General features: G+C 38.7%; 3 protein-coding genes across 3 annotated transcripts; 1 reads left to right on the top strand and 2 right to left on the bottom strand.

The window, feature by feature from the left end:
* Positions 1-460: 460 nt before the first annotated feature.
* LOC101304495 (nuclear pore membrane glycoprotein 210-like) lies at positions 461-14953 on the top strand. Its single transcript, XM_004304606.1, has 26 exons — positions 461-782; positions 1386-1651; positions 2380-2540; positions 2622-2838; positions 3060-3406; positions 3765-3944; positions 4074-4209; positions 4295-4443; positions 4728-4839; positions 4947-7670; positions 7795-7907; positions 8065-8136; positions 8349-8424; positions 9047-9154; positions 9338-9479; positions 9867-9938; positions 10031-10241; positions 10407-10461; positions 10575-10666; positions 11092-11152; positions 11269-11603; positions 12766-12829; positions 12945-13108; positions 13217-13316; positions 13407-13576; positions 14214-14953. The coding sequence occupies exons 1-26, from the start codon at positions 610-612 to the stop codon at positions 14760-14762; spliced, it is 6849 nt and encodes a 2282-aa protein (XP_004304654.1). The 5' UTR covers positions 461-609; the 3' UTR covers positions 14763-14953.
* A 496-nt stretch (positions 14954-15449) lies between these two features.
* On the bottom strand, positions 15450-16644 carry LOC101301611. Its single transcript, XM_004306319.1, has 2 exons — positions 16264-16644; positions 15450-16109 (listed from the first exon to the last, which is right to left on the bottom strand). Exons 1-2 carry the CDS (start codon positions 16642-16644, stop codon positions 15450-15452), a joined length of 1041 nt encoding a protein of 346 aa, XP_004306367.1.
* Positions 16645-16990: 346 nt separating this feature from the next.
* On the bottom strand, positions 16991-17776 carry LOC101301903. Its single transcript, XM_004306320.1, has 2 exons — positions 17278-17776; positions 16991-17148 (listed from the first exon to the last, which is right to left on the bottom strand). Exons 1-2 carry the CDS (start codon positions 17774-17776, stop codon positions 16991-16993), a joined length of 657 nt encoding a protein of 218 aa, XP_004306368.1.
* Between the last annotated feature and the right edge of the window lie 1753 nt (positions 17777-19529).

A 19529-nucleotide genomic window follows, 5' to 3' on the forward strand; every position in this document is an offset into this window, starting at 1 on the left:
AGTGACTTGAGCAGAGCGGAAGATGACATTGTTTATAACTTTTAAAATATGTCAACACAACATCAATCTGTCTTTATTAGTAAGAGACTGAGTTGTTAGACGTGAATAGAAGTGAATTCTTAGATATTTTCTGGTCATTAACTCTAAATAATATATATGTATCGTGACGTTCACCCGACATGCCCAATACATACATTTTAGAGACTTAAGACGAACAACTAAAAACTAAAATGTAGCCTCGTATAATAAACTTGAGGGTTCACCGAACAAATTGCCGTGGTCGGAACTACCTACACTTTTACCGCCAAAGTAAAAAAATTTTTACTCACGGTCCGTGACTCACCAGGAATCGAACGTCCAATATCCTGCCAGATGTTACTAACTTCGCCACCCAATCACGCCGCGACACTTGGCACACCACCTGAATCAAATTACTTCTTTCCTCTTCTCCCTCATTTCCCTCCCCAAAAACCCTAAACCCTGATTTTTGGGTCGTCACTGTGATTCCTCTCCTCTTTCAAAACCCTAAGGGTGAAGCCGAAGCTGATCTCCCTAGCATGCGAAGCTCCCCTGAGCTCTAGTACACTAGTACTCGGCGGCCGTTTGAAGATGTCGAGCTTGGCGTTTTTACTCGGTTTGATTCTTTTGACCATGGCGGACCAAACGGCGTCGCATTTGAGCTCCGGTGGTCCGCACATCGCCGACGTCAATATCCTGCTGCCTCCGAAGATGACGCATCCGGTTGAGTATAGGCTTCAGGGAAGCGACGGCTGCTTCAAATGGTAAGTAGAGTAGTACACTAGTAGATACGAGCTTTGTTTTAGTGAAATTGAGCGAGCTTGATGCTATGTTTGGTTAGGACCTAAGTATTGAACCCTAGAATTTTAGGTCTGTTATTAGATAGTTAAGTTTTGATTGAAATTGATGAGCATTGAACCTTTAGATGAGATTTTGAAAGAATTGAAACCGAAGTAACGAAACCGTAGACTTTCTGTTTGGTTAGAATGAGATTTGGAAAGGATAGAAGAGAAGAACGGAAGTGATGAAGCCTAGAAGATTATGTCATTTAGGTATTTGGTTTCAATTTTGTAGTTGAAATGGAACTGGTTTTCGACAAGTAAGTAGGAAAGCTTTTAGTGTGGTTTCATGAAGCTGTGTTTGACTAGCCCCTGTTGAGTTTAGGACTGATAACCTTTTGATCAGATTTACAAACCGCGAAGCTCTGTTTGGTCAGAGAGAAACTTTGAAAAATAATTAAAAAATAGTGATATTGAACCATGTGTTTCCACTTGTTTGGATTATTTGATATCAGTTTTGATATTGAAATGCAATTCAGTCTCCTCTGGATATCCTTCTTTTCCCTAATTCGATATTGATTGTCGCAGGTCGTGGGATCATCATGATATTCTATCTGTTCTGCCTGAATATAATGCAACTGGTCACTGCTCAACGAGTGCAAGGTTGACGTCTGTTGCTCCTTATAGTGGGAGGAAGGAGACTGCTGTTTATGCTACTGATGTTAATACTGGAGTTGTGATTCGATGCAAAGTTTTTATTGACAAACTTTCCAGAATCCAGATATTTCATAATTCTGTTAAACTTGACTTAGATGGGCTTGCCACTCTTCAAGTCCGCGCCTTTGATGATGAAGGTATTTTCATAATGTTGATCACCACAATATATATGAGCCTATTGAATTATCTTTTTGAGTTGTTGAAACGCACTGAATTGTTAATGCCCATTTTCATCCCTGTTGTCTCCTTTTGTTACCAAAGTAATAAATATGTATATCCTCTTTTATTGTCTTGAGTAATGTGTTGGGTTGTTACTTAATCCTAGTTTAAGTTCTACTTGATACTGTTTGCATCTCCCTTCTTAGTTTCACACATTTGCGATTCTGGGTTATAAAGAGCGACTTAGAAATGATCCTGCTTTATGTTTGTGTGTCTAAGAGTGTGTGTATATATATGTATAGTATATATTTTCCTATAGTTTAGATAGAGCTGTGTTTCTTATTAATTTATACTGTTGAGATTAGAGTTACCTTTAAGGAAACAAAAACAGCTTGGGGTGACGCAGAGCGGCTAAACATGGTCCATGAGATACTAGATCACCTTGGCCTGTTCAGTTGCCCTGCTTTAAGATTGTGTGATGATGCAGAAAATATTCTGTGTTCAATAGATTAGCTTACAGCATGCACCAACTAACATCAAATACATTGCTTGTCTAAGTTGTACAAGGATTCTAAAACTATTAGGAGGTTCATTAGATGCTGGCCTATTACATTCATTTTCTGACCTTTTTTTTGATAGTTGTCTACCCTTCAATTTAGTTTTGATTTGGTTCAGTAAACTTTAATATTTGTCATTTTCCTTGCAGAAAATGTGTTTTCGTCACTGGTGGGATTGCAATTCATGTGGCAGCTATTATCTGAAACCAATGTACATCACCTCGTTCATGTTCCTCTTAAGGACTCTCCCCTGAGTGACTGTGGTGGATTGTGTGGAGACTTAGATGTCCAAATAAAACTTGAAGATAATGTAAGCATACTTCTTTTGGGTGTGAATAAGCAACAAGCTGGTTAATCAATTTGCATTTAACATTTTTTCTTTCATGAACAGGGTGTATTCTCTGACATGTATGTTGTAAAAGGAATCGAAATTGGGCATGAGATTGTTTCTGTGCATTTGCTTGAGCCACAATTCAAGCACATGGCTGATAAGATTGTCCTAACCGTGGCAGAAGCCATGTCACTTGAACCTCCCTCACCTGTACTTGTCCTTGTTGGCGCTGCTGTTCGTTATAATCTGAAAGTCATTCGTGAGAACAAGGCTCAAGGTTCTATTTCATTCCTTCTTCTAGTTCTGTATATTAGTAATTATTATTTTTAGGTCTATTCCACTGTGTTTGTCTAATTATCTGAACTTGATGACCATAGTTATGGCCTGTCAGATTCGACGTTCTTTTGATGGTATAAAGTATAAACCTGCGCTATTGTAGTGCTTAACAGGTGATACCCACTGTACTACCTTTTTTGATTTGGCTTTTAACCTTTGCAGTGGTAAATTTGCCGTCTCCACATCATCAATGGTCTTCGTCAAACTCTTCAGTTGCTAATGTTGACTCTACGTCAGGATTGACAAACGCATTGAGCTTAGGGGTTACAAATGTTATAGTTGAAGATACAAGGGTTACTGGCCACATACAAGTGTCCTCACTGAATGTTGTCCTGCCAGATTCTTTATCTTTATACATGACACCTCTTTCTGCTTCTGGTGATCCTGTACAAGGAACTAAAGCGATTCCGTCCATGACCCGTTGGTTTGGTGTTTCTGGTCATCAGTACCTCATTCAAATGAAGGTTTTCTCCCAGGGGCCAGATGCACAAGAAATTTACATTACAGAGGTAACACATGCATTCTTCCAGGATCATTGTTTGCATAATCATATATCCAGTTGTTATGCATTTGGAACTTACAGATAACGAGTGTCCTTAATCAACTTTTTAGCTCAAAATAGAAAAAGTATATTATTAAAGGTGTCATTGTCTACCGCTTTTGGTGGTACTTTATCTTGCACAATGTTATAGAATTGTGTACTCATAATTACTACCTTTTGGTCCTTATTTCTGCAAACGTACTTCACATTTGATGCACGGCCTTTTTTCTATTATGGTGAATTCTGTTATTTTCTTTAATTTACTTCATAAGAGTTCATTATGGTTTTGGCTACCTTCTGCTAAGAAATTCCTTAACTGATTGCAGAATGATGATCTAAAGCTGTCCAAAACCCATTCAGATTATTGGCAAATTTTTCCTGTATCAGATGATATTGCAGTCAAACATAGCTGGCAGAATTCTGTAGTCCTAAAAGCAACTTCATGGGGACAGGGAAAATTGACAGCTTCATTGACGTACTTTAGTGCTCTAGATGAAACGAAGGAGGTAATATTCATTATTAGCTGTTATTTTCTTTCTGATTTGTATCTTTTTTCGGGTGGGTGGGTTGCTCATCTGTTCTCTGTAATGTTCTCAAAGATTTTTTTTTGCTTAAGTTGGCTCGTTGTCTTGTAGGTTCTCAAGGTTGTGCAAGAACTCACTATATGTGATCAAGTGAAGTTCAGTTTGAACAAAACTGTTGCTTCTCCAACCATTCTCCTTCCTTGGGTCCCTTCTATTTATCAGGAGGTCGAGCTGAAGGTTTCAGGAGGTTTGTAGTTCTTGATGCTCAAATTCTTTTAGCATATGATACCGAGATGTTGGTTAAATGCTCTAAACACTACTAAATTACACAGGTTGTGCAAAAGCCTCGACAGACTACAAGTGGTACTCCTCAGACATGGGTATTGTGTCTGTATCTGCTTCTGGTGTTGTCCAGGCTAAGAAGCCTGGTAAAGCTACCATTAAAGTGCTATCCATTTTCGATTCATTCAATTATGATGAGGTAATATAATCAGCTCAATCTATTAGTTTTTCTTCTTTTGCCTCGTAGGTCTGAGTATATGCAGACTTGCTCCTTACTTTATTTGTTTATATAATTATTTATGCTTCATGCTTTTGTCAATTCCTGCTTGATTGATTTGAAGTTTTGTACTTTGGACAACTGAATGGTTGATATCAAGATTCTTCCACACACCCATCTGGACCCCCAGCCTCAAATGCTATATTCAAATTCCTTTATTTGTCTTCCTTGTCTATCCTAGATTTTTAAGTTCAGTTCTGTTGTAGGTGGTCATTGAAGTTTCTGTCCCCACATCTATGTCCATGCTTCCTAACTTCCCTGTGGAGACTGTTGTAGGATCACATCTTCAAGCTGCTGTAACAATGAAAGCATCAAATGGTAATGCTATATACTTTAGAGCCACAAGCTACTTTAGTTTTGTTTTTCTGGCAACCTTTAAGTTTTTTAATGGGTGTTGACAGTTCATATTTTATCTTTTATTGCAGGTGCCTACTTTTATAGATGTGATGCTTTCAGTTCCATCGTAAGGTGGAAGGTAGGGAGTGGGCCTTTCAACATCGTCAAAGGAGAAGCAGCTGATTTACACATGTTAGGGAGTGCTGAGTTTCATACATCAAGTTATGGTGCTCCATGTTCATGGGCAGAGTTATATGCTTCTGCTTCTGGTCGAGCAACTCTTCATGCTACATTACCTAATGAATATCACAACTCTGGAAGCTCTTTTCATGGACCTATTGTCTTAAAAGCATCTTCACTTATTGGGGCATATCCACCACTTAATGTTCGTCAGGCTGGTGATGGAAATCATTATGGTGGTTACTTTTTTGATTTGGCTCTAACAGAAACTGACAATCCTTTGGTAAAGTTGGATAAAGTGTACCTTGTGCCTGGAACGTGTCTGGATATCATGCTTCTTGGTGGTCCCGAACAGTGGAAGATTGGTGTCGAGTTTGTGGAAACTGTGGAAATCTTAAATAAAGAACATGGTCACACTGATGATGGTGCTTCTGTGCAACGATTATCTGAGACCTATAGGAGTCTGTACAGGGTTTCATGCGAGATGCTTGGAACCTATAATATTGTTTTCAAACGTGGTAATCTTGTTGGGGAAGACCATCCTATGCCTGCAGTGGCTGACGTGTTGATGTCTCTTATATGTAGCATTCCTACCTCGATTGTTATGATAGCTGATGAACCTGTAAATCATCTTGAAGTTATAAGGACAGCAATTCAGGCTGACCGTAGTTCAGGAAGAATTCGTGTCACTCCCATTACAGTGGCAAATAACCGCACCATTAGATTAGCTGCAGTTGGCATTAGTAGTAATGGAGAAGCTTTTGGAAATTCATCATCTCTTCATTTGCAGTGGGAACTTAACAGTTGTGATGGGCTGGCCTATTGGGATGATGCTGATAATTTACAGAGACCAAAATACAGTTGGGAAAAATTTTTGAGCCTGCAAAATGTGTCGGGAGTGTGTATTGTTCGTGCTACCGCTATCGGTTTCTACAATACCATGGGTCATCACCTTGAGAGTTCAGAGAATGCTCTTACAGATGCTATCCATTTGCAACTTGTGTCTACATTGAGGATTAGTCCAGAGTTTCATTTGGTAGTTTTCAATCCCAATGCCAAGGTAAACCTGGCAATTACTGGTGGGAGCTGTTTCTTGAAAGTTGGTGTAAATGATTCTCAGGTAGTAGAAGTCATTCAACCCCCAACCGATTTACAATGCTCACAACTGGTGCTGTCTCCTAAAGGTCTGGGGACTGCACTTGTGACAGTTAAGGATATTGGGCTTGCTCCTCCACTTGCAGCTTCTGCTGTGGTGCAAGTTGCCGAGATCGACTGGATAAAGATTGTATCACCAGAAGTTATATGCCTTATGGAAGGGAATTCACAGACAATTGATATAGTGGCCGGTATCAGTGATGGGAGAACTTTTGACTCTTATCAGTTTGCCTACATTAATATTCAAGTGCATGTTGAGGATCAAATAATTGAGGTTTTAGATATTAATTCAAACACAGGTGGTGGATACATAAATGTCCCAGAATTTAAGATTTTTGCTTCTCATCTTGGGATCACAACTTTCTTTGTCAGTGCTATGCAGCAATCTGGGCATGAAATTTTCAGTCAACCAATAATGGTGGAAGTCTATGCAGCACCAGAGATTCACCCCCATGATATATTCCTTGTACCTGGTGCATCTTATGTGCTTACTTTAAAGGGAGGCCCAACACTGGGTGTAAATGTTGAATATACGAGCATGGATGATGAAGTAGCAACAATAGATAGATCTTCAGGACGATTATCTGCGAGTTTACCTGGGAACACTACTATTAGTGCCACTGTCTTAAAAAATGGAGAAACTGTGATCTGTCGAGCATATACCACTGTTAAAGTGGGAGTTCCTTCTTCGGTGATATTGAATGCTCAAAGTGAACTGCTTGGTGTCGGCAAAGAAATGCCACTTTATCCTGTGTTTTCTGAGGGTGATCTGTTTTCTGTTTATGAGCAATGCCAAGATTACCATTGGAGCGGAGAAGATGAAAAGGTGTTGAGTTTTTATGGGCTAGAGCACTTGAATAGTGAAAAGTATGGGTCTCAACTAGACTATGCAGAAAAGTTTCGTTTTACAAGCCATATTAGTGAGGAAGACCTTGGTTTTATCAAAGTAGTGCTTGGAAGATCTGCAGGGAGAACAAATGTCGCAGTTTCATTCTCATGTGAATTTGTATCTTCCGGTTCTAAGTCATGGAGAAGAATTTACAATGCCTCGGTATCAATATCGGTGGTGCCTGATCCCCCACTTGCGCTTGGAGTTCCAATAACCTGGATTCTTCCTCCTCATTATACCACAAGTAGTCTTTTACCTTTATCTTCGGAATTGCATGGCCAATGGGATACTCAGAGTCATAAAGGAACTATCATCTATTCTTTATTGAGAAATGTTCCTTACAAAAATGAAGTTCTGCAAAAAGATGTTATTTCCATTGAGGGAGACAGAATAAAGACATCAGAAAGTAATAATCTCGCATGCATTCAGGCAAAAGATCGAATGACAGGTAGAATTGAGATTGCTGCTTGTGTCAAAGTTGCTGAGGTGGCTCAAATAAGGATTTCAGATGACTGGTTACCATTTCGCGGGGTCAATCTTGTTCTTGGTGCTGAGCTTTCTCTTCCAATAGTCTATTTGGACGCACTAGGTATCAATGTCTTAATTATATGAAGTAATTTTGGTTGTCTTAACAAAAAAGAAAGTTAAGTAATGTTACTTGATATGTTTAAGATTTAAATCTCATGTCTTTATTGTGGTTTTGCTTGGACTAGGAAACCGTTTTCATGAAGCATATGACATTGTCCTCTTTGATGCTGAAACTGACAATCCTGATGTTGTGTCTGTAAACACGACACTCGGTGGAAGTGGAATCATTCATCTCAAGGTCTAATTTATTATCTGATTTCCTTTAAAAGAAAAAAATCTTCTTAAGACAAGCTGTGAAGAAGGTTATATTTTTATAAGCAGCATGTTTTTATTGTGATTAGTAATGGAAGGACAACACTTATTCTGACTGCCCCTTTTCTAAATTGCGGTTGAAGGCAATGCGACATGGTAGAGCTCTTGTGCGAGTATCCATTGCTAGTATGCCCTTGAAGTCCGACTATATCCTGGTACATGTTTAACCCTTTCTAAAACCCTGAAAGTGTTGGAAAAGTACCACAAAAAACAAAAAACTTTACTGAGAAAAAAGTTGTTGGTTGTAAAGAGAATATGTCAAAGCTGTGTGCTATATGCTCCATGCGTTCTTGTTTTGCTTCTTTAGAAATCCTTTGCAGTTTGTCACACATGTACTCTCTATGCCACTGAAACTTGCTCTCTTTAGATATCAGTGGGAGCGCATATACATCCTCAGAACCCAGTTATTCATATTGGAAGCCATGTTAACTTCAGTATAGAAGGTAGGTCTCTGACTCTTTGCATCATTTACTTCCAAAAAGAAAATGCAGATTCTACACATATATGATTATACTATGTATGTTTCATTTTCCAATTTATCTTATTTGGAGAAATTAGAAATTGTCTTTATGATACTGTGCCTTATGATGGACCCTTTCGAGTATACCGTTTTGGCTCTTGTTCTAATCAGAGTGCTAATTTTTTGTTATTTAGATAGCTCCATGTATATTGTTGAGTGCAGTACTGCCGGGTTTAGATTGTCTGATATCTTACTTCCTTTAAGTTCAAATAATTAACCTTTCCCATGCTTCAAGTTGATGTCATAAACCTATAGTGGGTTTTCATTTCTGGTTGTTGGGTATGTACATGCATAACTCTCTGGCTCTCAGGCTCTCAGCCGAGTATGTACATGCATAACAATTGGATGTAAAGATGTGTAGATATTGCCTTGTAGCAGCATGCTTCAAATATGTCAAGAAAAAGTTAATTCTTTCACGTTCGACAAACATTTACTCGTGTTTCCAAACAAATATTCCATGTGAGCTCTCCATGAAATAAAGTTTGAATAGTTGATTTCTCACTCACTACCATTACATTTATCATCTGTTTACCTTGGTTTGATAGGTTTAAATGATCAAATTTCTGGCCGGTGGCTCACTGCCAATGAAAGTGTCATATCTGTCTCCCCATTGTCTGGAGAAGCTGAAGTAATTGGGGAAGGTTCAACTCAAGGTATGAGTAAATAAAAAACCAACTGCATCTCTAATTAGGACAGTGTCATATGTGTCCCTTCATTATACTCTGATCTAGGTTTGGACAAATTAGTTGAATGAATCTTGCCTGTATGATTAGTTGTGGTTCACAAGTTAATAATTTTGACCTTGCTCGCACTCATAACTTCTTACCTGTGGACAGTACACTTTGAAGCGTTAAGCATGAAGTTGCGGACAACAGTTACAGTGCTAACAGATGATATTGTTTCTGTTGATGCTCCAAGAGAGACACTGACAAATGTTCCCTTCCCCACTAAAGGATATAACTTCTCTGTGAAGATCAGGTGACATGTTGTATGGACATAGGATGTTTGCTAAAATAATTATCTAGTACTCAGTCATGGTTATAGGTTTGTGTCTGCAAAACTTATAAAGTTGGATGTACATAGAGAAGAAGAATTTCTAACAACCTAACAGTACCATCATAAATACATATATATAATAAAAATATTAGTAAAGTTTGTTACAGCTCTATTATCCTACTGATTACTGAATATTCCCACACAAATAAATTATTTCTTTCTTTGGATTCTAGATGTAGTTGTTCACGCTAGGAGTAAGACCATAATATTTTGAATCAACAATATCTTGATGCATTTTCACATGAACAACAATGATTTGCTTCTATAGTTAGTTGCCTGTTAATCTTCTCACATTTTCTGTCCTTACAGCGACAAGTTTAAGGCATTTGGAAACACCAAGGGACTCCAGTATGTCTGTAGAGTGGACCCCCCTTTTGTTGGGTATATTTCTCATTTACTCTACTATGTCGCTTGGCTGTAATTACTGATTATTCCTTTTCATGCTTTAATATTCTTTTTCTCATGGACTTAAGGTATTCAAATCCATGGATTGATCTTGATACTGGTAACTCATACTGCCTATTCTTCCCTTACACACCGGAGCATTTGGTTCGTTTCAAGTCCAAAGAGATGAAACCAGATATAACTGTTTCCATCAATGCTTCACTTAGAGGAGCTGATCATGTGTCAGGATCTGCATCTGCTCTTTTTGTTGGAGGGTTTTCTGTGTTGGAGATGGGCAAGGTATAGCAGCATGCATTTTGAATATTTCTGAGACGTTAAACTTAATGCACTTATGAGTTCCTGATACTTGGTCTCTGTTTGAAGTAGATTGTATTTTATGAAACTAAAATTATTGTGTTACGCTTTGATATAGTTGTTGCTTGAATGTTTCAGGATTCAGTCCAGTTGAATCTGACTCCAGACTCTAACAAGACTATTATCACAATTCTGGGGAACACAGGTAAGCTCTAAGAAGCCTGAACTTTCTGCCAGCCTCACATTTGTGGTGGCTCTCCCCTGGTACCATACTGGTGGCGCTGAATTCTGATCTCACTTGTTGTCTTTTTATCGTAGATGTTGAAATTTATTGGCATGACCGGGATTTATTACTCGTTACTCCCATCCATAAAGAAGGTTTTGGGATCGGTGGGCGTGCAAAGTATGAGGTGAGTCATATGTTAGATACGATTTGCTGATAAGTGTTAATATGAGTAGTATTGGTATGGTTGTGGATTTTTATGGGGATGTTATGAAACAACGCTTCTTTTACAGTTGTGATAAGAAAGAAAGAAAAAAAGAAAGAAAGAAAAAGTACACACTTAAAAGTTAAAACTTATCCTTCAGGATGGAGTGAAAGGTTTCAAGATATTGAAACTAATTCGAATGATTCCATTGTTCAAGTTTTTTCTGCATTATCCTGATCTACTTAACACATAGAAATTGTACTTAATTGATCCAAAAAGCATGAGTAGATCTTCATAAACTAGCAGTTGGGACAAATATCCAGGGACTATTTTTAATGCTTGCTTGGTTTTATGTCTATCTGTTGAATTTTGATCCTTTCTGGGATTGTCGTTCTTGTCCATTTCAGGTCAGAATGCTAGGTACCAAGAGATTCAAAGATACAATTTTCATCACACTCCCATCCAATGGTGAGCAATCTTGGTCCTAAGTTTTGAAACGGAACTTTAGGAACGGTTAAAGAATGAGTGATTGAGAAAGACAGGCAAAGACGAGAAGATTAACAAAAATGACTTGTCTCATGCAGGTCAAAGTGTGGAAATCTACGTCAATAGTGACCCTGGAGAGACACCAGCATCAGAAACTACCACTATCAGTTATACATTTTGGCCAACCGTTCTCGGAGGCCTTGCAATACTGATTTTGATAGTGGTAGTCTTCAAGTATTATTCTGACAAGCCTGATAGATCTCATATACCGGTTGCTCCTGCTACTCCAAGTATGGCAGCCCCAATCACACCTGAACGTGGCAGCCCTGCCGATGTGAGTGATCTGTCTCCTCGAACACCTCAGCCCTTCATGGATTATGTGAGGAGGACGATAGATGAAACCCCATACTACAGGCGAGAGCCACGAAGGAGGGTTAACCCACAAAATACTTTCTAGTTTCTCGTACTGCATATTAACAGATTAGATAGGAAACTCAATCTTAGAAAGATGTACCATGTAAAATGCTAAGTGCTCGGAGCCGGGCATTCTTGTCAAAATTTTGGTGTACATGAGGCCGGTCCAATGTAGTTAGTCTGTATATCTAACCAAAACTGCTGCATGAAAATCCCTAGCATTATGCCGTAAGACTTGAGTTTGAATTTACTTCTGTTAAATGCCAAAGTGAATGAATGTAGGTAATTGGTTTATCATAGCCTCTTCTCTTTTGTAACAGAACATTCCCTCTCAAAGCATCACTGATTCGATAGAGCTTAAAACACCTCTTGGATCAATCTCTGGAGCTGAGTTGAGTCCTTCTAAAGCTATTAGGTCGGGTTGTATCGTCAGTTCGTATCAATCTCTTGTTGTAACCTTCGATTAAGTAACATTCAGTCTTTGAGACTTTTCTTTTTAGTTTTGTGTTTACCTCATTAGAGAAGAAAAAAGAGATTTGTGTTTACCTCATTAAAACCAACCATATTGAAATCACACGGTTTTCTTAAATGTCGGGAGATCATGTTGTAAGGTATCCTCTTCTTGGCCACTAAGAGATTGGGATAAAACTTCAATCAATGTCGGCGGGATTTGAACCGAAACTCTTACCCCCTGTGATGGTTACGGACTTAATAACTTGTGTTGAACTTATTTTGTGTCGTGACGTGACTTGTTAATCTTTTTGTTAAAGAAAAAAAAACATAAAAACAAAAAAAAAACAAAGCTCGAAATTTATTGCTTTTTAGTTTTTACTCCTTATAGAAATAGAGCCACTTCTTCTATTCTCTTCTTTCTTTCTCTGTTAGGGCTAAGCTCTCCAACCCTCTTCTTCTTATTCTTCATAGCTTTACTCTCTCTCTTTCAAACTCGAAACCAGCCATGGACTCGCACACTAACGATGCCAACCATGACGTAGAAGCTCACGACATTGACCGGCCAGGCCACAGAGGAGCTGAGGCGGCGGAGGACGAAGACTACAAGTCGTCTCATCAGTCTCAGCCTCACACCGGCGACGGCGCCAGCCCTGGGTAAATTTCTCATCCTAACGACGCCGTTTTGTAAATAAAAGCTTAGGGAAAAACCTAATTAGAATCTCAGCTAGCTACTTTGTGTTAATTCCCGTAGGAAAATCTTTATAGGGGGTTTGGCGAGAGAGACCACTACAGGTAGAATTTGAATTCTGAGTTTGATTGCGTTTCGTATTGATGTTTGTGATTATTGATTTAGAGTTTTGTGAGTTTGGGAGTGTGATTTTTTTTGTGTGGTTTTGTGGCAATGCAGCTCAGTTTGTGAAGCATTTTGGTAATTATGGGGAGATTATAGATTCGGTTATAATGAAGGATCGGAAAACCGGGCAGCCCCGGGGGTTCGGGTTTGTGACGTATGCTGACCCTTCTGTGGTTGATACTGTCATAGAAGAGACTCATGTTATCAATGGCAAGCAAGTAGGGGCTTTGTTGTTTTATGCATTGTCGAGTTTTGAGCTGTGTGGTACTTTGTTCTTGATATAGTTGTTCGGTTGTTGAGTTGAGTTGCTTTATGTCGTTTGATAGGTGGAGATCAAGAGGACAATACCGAGGGGAGCAATGGGGTCGAAGGACTTCAAGACGAAGAAGATTTTTGTGGGAGGAATTCCCACAACGGTGAATGAAGGTGAGTTCTCTTTTCAGTTTGGTGTTCTTCTATGAGGTTTGAATATTTTCTGTGGAAGTACTTACATGTGTGTTGCTTGTGAATGGGCAGATGAGTTTAGCGACTTCTTTTCACAGTTTGGAGAGGTGAAGGAACATCAGATTATGCGGGACCATTCCACTGGTCGTTCACGGGGATTTGGATTTGTTACCTTTGAGACAGAGCAAGCAGTTGATAATCTCTTGGACAAGGGGAACAAGCTTGAGTTTGCTGGAGCTCAGGTAAGCTGTCTTCTGAAAGAAAGGCCTTATCATGTTATTAGTTGTGTGACGTCAAAAATACTTGTATGCATTAGCTATTGTATTTGTTAGAACATTATCTTTCGGCATTTGCTGCTGAATATCACATGGTAGTCAGTTAAGGTGATACAATTTGTAGGCTAGACTCGATAGTACGTAAGTGTGTCCCACTATCTTCATATGAGATTATGAGGGAAGCTATTGAATGTAAGTCCCTTAAAACTTAAAAGTACGGGCAACTTAGTATCTTGTTTCTCAATAGGTTTCTTGCATGTTTTGTTCTATGCTGGAACTTGAGGTTTCGCTCCCTATATGAGCTACTTGCAAGACTTCATGAAGGCAATATTATTCCAGTTATCTTTTAATTTCTCTTGAGCTGTTTAGGGTTGATGATATGAAAAGTATATTTACAATGATGTGCAGTAGTGTTGCTTAGATTAGTAGCAGCCTGCAGATTACTGAAAGTTTTACTGTTATGTTCACTCTGGAGACTGATTTTAAAAACCATTTACAACTATGGAAAAGAAACTCGGAATCATTATATGGGTCAAGTGTTTTTTTTTCACCAGATGCATCCATGATCAATCCAAAAGCTTGATATTCTGTTTTTTCGTTGTAGGTGGAGATCAAAAAGGCAGAGCCAAAGAAGCAAACCACCCTACCCCCACCCCCATCAAAACGGTACAATGATTCTAGGCCGGCGTATGGTGGTGGATATGGAGATAGTTATGGTGGATTTGGAGGTGGTGGAGGCTATGGTGGTGCAGGTGCTTATAGATCAACTGCATCAGCGTATGCTGGAAGAGGCACTGCGTATGGAGGATATAGTGGAAGTGAGTTTGGTGGATATGGAGTATATGGCGGTGGCGGTATAGGGGCGTATAGGGGAGAACCCTCAGTAGGAGGCTACGCTGGCCGTTATGGAGGAGCCTATAGCAGAGGTTATGATCTTGGAGGTGGGGGTGGATATGGTGGGACAGGTGGTGAGAGTTATGGGGGATATGGAAGTGCTGGTGGTGGAGCTGGTGGTGGTTACGGGAGTGGGAGTGGCTATGACGCCGGCTTTGGAGGTGGCTATGGAGGTGGCAGTGGAGCTTCCTTTTATGGTAGTAGTAGAGGAGGATATGGTGGTGCTGGTAGTGGTCGATATCATCCTTATGGGAGGTAGAAAGTTAGTCTTGTATTTTAGGACCAAAGAATCCTTACAGCCAAGTGAGAAGTTGGCTTCTGTTTTAAGTTTCCTTTATTTCGTCTCCGAGATGTTCCTGATTTATGCTCTTTAATTTCTGAAAGGGATCATTTTCCTTTTACTCCCCCAGGAATATAAGATCAAAGAGACCTGGTCATGTCCTGTTTTTTGTGCTAATCAACATCAACAAACTGCACACTGTGCAGATGTAACATAAACTTTTGATTCTGTACCCTTTTTTATGTAATCTGTTTTGTAATATGTAACATTATAAGTCATTGGTTTTGTAATGTTTTGATCACACAAGCCGATAAAACTTGAGGGTTTACCATCTCCCAAACCTTTCTCTAATTGGAGTTTGTTTGTGTATGAAGTTTTAACAAGTTTTAACTACATGTATCCCCTCCCAATTGAAGTATTTCATTCGGTAGATGGCTTGGTTCCGCCATTTTCAATCAAACTCGACTTTTCTTTGGAAGTTTGTTCATAGAACCTATATCGTTCTACATATACATAGTTAATACTTCATTTCTGTTGAATGTAACGACAGATCCATTATTAATTAATGTGTCAAACCTCATTAACAATTGAATTAATTCATTGTAGAAATAAAATGATCAGTGAAAGCAAGGATTTGAACCTTGGTTAACTGGAGCAACAAACTGCTTAAAACCTCCTGTAAATCCTCCGAGCCCACCGCTTAAGCGTCCAAGCCCACCGCTTAAGCCTCCAGTACATTGAGCGAAAACTCAATCCATAAGTAGATATAATGATCTCAAGAAGGAATGAAAATTGCATCCATAGGAATGAAGCAATTGGAACACCAGCGAGTACAATAGATGGAATCACAATTGATGGTCTTCCTGGGAGCATAATGAAAACGGCAGAAGCAAAGGCAACCATCATGGACCCGATAGATAGAAAAAGGGATAAAAAGCCAATTATCAATTTTGTTGGTAAGGATGTGAGAAAATCTTCTTCAGCAAAACGTGAAGTGAGGATCCCCAAGAACACCATTACTGAAGTTGTGGAAGAGCATAGGGATATAACATCTGCAATTATAAAAATCCTGAATGCATCGGTGTTTAAGTATATGGGAATACCAGTTTCTCCATTAATTCTACCAGGAACTGTCACTACTGCTGCGAACATAACGGTAATGATAAGAGCAGCTACAAGTGCTGAAGAAGAAGTTGCAGTTTCTTTCATTGACATTTCTCCTTCCTTCACCAGATCTCTGTGGTTTATAGTAAATACCTCACGGGGTGTGAGACCATCAGAATTTATACAATTAAGATCTTTGTGACTTGCCATGCGCTCCACCTTCTGCATTTCACCCAACAAAACCTTAGGCTTAGAGATATGATGAGGTGAACTGCTGAAGTAATTCACTAATTTATGATCTTAGCCTTGAACAGCTAAGCTATTATTTTCTGTAACACAAGGAATGAAGGAAACATATAAGAGAATTAATATATACCTTGAACCATTGTAGTTCATACTGCATTTGCAAAGCTGCACCTCGAACATGAGCAATCTGTGTTAATGGGGACAACTTCCCTACCACATGCAGTATGTTATTCCCAAACTTATCTTTTCTACTTAGAATTTCTTCTCTTTCTTTTTTAGTAATAAACGGGTAACGTATCAAGTCAAATATTTGGTCTTGACGATGCTCAGCAGCAAATTGAAACAAGGTCTTGTCATGTTCATTAGTGATGGCAAGGCACCAGCTTTTATTACGCCATATCAATGTTCTTACGAATGGAACATGTCCTCGTTCTACTGCTTGGAAGACTGCTTTTTCAGCAAATTTACGTTGCATGTAGTTGAAATTCTCTGGCTGAAACGCTTTGCACATTTGATCAAAAATTTACATTAATTGGTCCTCAATATTTACACATTTAAAGACTCATATTACCAATTTAAGGACTAATATTACATAATACTTGAGAACTCAATTTACAATTTTTAAACAAAATTTATACATGTCATGCATTAATACATCATGTCTTACCCTGTCATACATATAATACTTGAGAACTCAATTTACAATTTTTAAACAAAGTTTATACATGTCATGCATTAACACACCATGTCTTACCCTATCATACATACGTCAGTGATGTTTAAACACAATATACTTGGAACCTAGTGTGTGTGTCTATATTAGTTTTATAGGAAGAGAGGAGAGATCAAAAGCAGCACTACTTACATCTATAAATCAATCGTTTCCATATTCCCAGTTGACTAGCATCTGAGAATAATACACGCGTACTTGCTAATTCGTTCAAAGGGGATTCACCGGAGTGGTCTTTAGTAATGGCCAACTTTGGAAAACGCTGCAGTAAGTCCAACGAAATATCTATAGTAGTGTGAAAGAGGGAATCAGTACAACACATGCATACATATGAGGAGAAAAAATTAATTAAAATGCATGCTATAGTAATGATCTGCCAAACATATGAAATTTGATTCTCACATACGTCTGTACCTAAATGTTTCAGTCGCAAACACGTGGAAACAAGCTCAGCGGCATCCCTACTCTTCAGCTTTTCGATTGGAGTTACAGAACAAAGATAACGAGCCATTTTTGGTTTGTCCCGATCGAGAGCATACTGGAGTGGAACAGCATTCGCGGAAGGATGGACAACACGAAGGAGTAGTTTCCTGTTCTTCTCAACTATGCACTTGACAATTTCAACCGCATCCTCTGTATCCCGGTTATGTATAGCCATTGAAAGAGCAGTAAATGATGACCGTTCCTTCGCTGGTACTATATCCAAATCTTTCTTTTTCATCAACGGCAGTAACTCTTTTACACCGTCCACCCTGTTATAAAAGATAGCGAGTTGAAGAGCTGTCCAGCCGTTACTCTGATCTTTTGCTCTTACTGCCTCTGGATGTTGATTAATAAACTCCTTTGCTGCCTCCCATTCCCCGCTCCGCACATTCCAGAAGAAAGGTCTATAGTCTGCTGCTAGCCGTGCCATGTGTTAATAATGGTAATTAACAATGTGACTTTCAGGGGAAAAAAGACTAGTAATACTGCCAAAAATCATAGTGAAGAGCGAGCATAATACCTTGATACTCTACTATTTCCGAATCGGCATCACCTTCATTTGAGTTGCTGTCGTCACTCAAGTCAACTTGAGAATCCTCTTCTGAAAATGAAATGGTTATTCTTTTCATCATGGCCTCAGTTCTAAACATCATGCAATAAAAGTACAAATTTTATGTGATAAAAAAATAGTTGGCTTGATTTAAAGCTGAGACATAATACGAAGTGATTGTAGAACCAGTAATAGATCACTGATATGTCATCATGCATACTACACTAAAGATTATGTGGAATGACGTCCTGCTGAGGATCAAGTACCAACATCTACAAATAAATCATTATTTGTTTAGTACTTGTATTAGGTTTTTTTACTAATATACATATATATATATATATATATATAAATTTAAGTAACTCACACACTTTTACATATTTGAATAATGGTTGAATTTATGACTTCAGTTTTGAGAGTTAAGCTACTTAACCAATCAAGTCATGGCTCACCAATCAGGTTTTTATTCATTTAGACTAATACCTTTTGTTTGTTTTACACGTGAACACCGACCGAGTGTTCAAAGAGCAGCTAACATTCTACTTCACCCTAAACCAGGTGATCAGCATCACCAAAATTAGTCACCTATAATATATAGGCTTGCTTGGCTGTGTTTTCATTTAAAATAAAATCTTTGTTAGGGGGTGGTAATTTTTAATTGGGGTCAATAGAGCAGTATTTTCCCATTATATTGATCGATCATGAGAGATATATAAGTGTACCTGGAGTTTCTAAAATTTGAGGAGGATTGAACTTTTCTGCCAAAGTATTCCAGGCATCTTTCGCCATCTCACTGTCACTAATACAAGACTGAGCATCCTGCCCGGAAAATATGGTGATAACATGCAATGCCCTGGCATTATTTTTCCGCCAAGCCATGAATTCAGCTTCCCCTTCCCCGTCTTCTGGTTTTTGAGGTTCACTTGTGCCTTGGACAACGTCCCACAAATCTTCAGCCAGCAAGTATTTTCTCACCCAAAAGCTCCAGTGCTCGTAGTTGTCTTTGTTAAGTGGCTTAAGATTGATCATTGCACTAGGGACTAGTGTGGCTGCCATGCCCACGATATCTACATATTCTGCACATATATGTCAAATATATCAAAGCGATGATAAAAGGAGACCAATTGTATATACCAAGTTACTCACAGATGGATCAATGGGATCGATGTGAGTGCATTCTTTCCTTTCATTATTATTCATTTTCGCAAGATAATTAACTAAAGGGAATGTACTGACCTCTGTTTTTCAGCTTCAACCGTTTTGCCAAAGTCTCCCACGCATCCTTGGCCGACCTAGTGCCACGGATAAAACCGAAGACATCAGCCCTACAAGAATTCTGGATTGCATGAAGAGCCTTGGCGTTCTTCATCCTCCACTCCCTACATTTAGTTTCACCATTATTAGGAATTATAACACTAAACTACCATTTAAAAGTACAAATGATAAAATAGTATTCAAATGTTCCACTTGATAAAAAAATCACCATTAAAACATGTTACATGATAAAACAGTCACCTCATAACATCTTAAATGATAAAAAAGTGTATTTTCACACTTTTTACATAACCATTCTACCCTTCTCTCTAATATCACATATTTTTTATTATTCTAGTTTTGTCCTCTCTCTCTCTCT

Source organism: Fragaria vesca, linkage group LG6 (genome assembly GCF_000184155.1).
Source record: "Fragaria vesca subsp. vesca linkage group LG6, FraVesHawaii_1.0, whole genome shotgun sequence".
In the NCBI taxonomy this organism is placed as follows: Eukaryota; Viridiplantae; Streptophyta; class Magnoliopsida; order Rosales; family Rosaceae; genus Fragaria; species Fragaria vesca.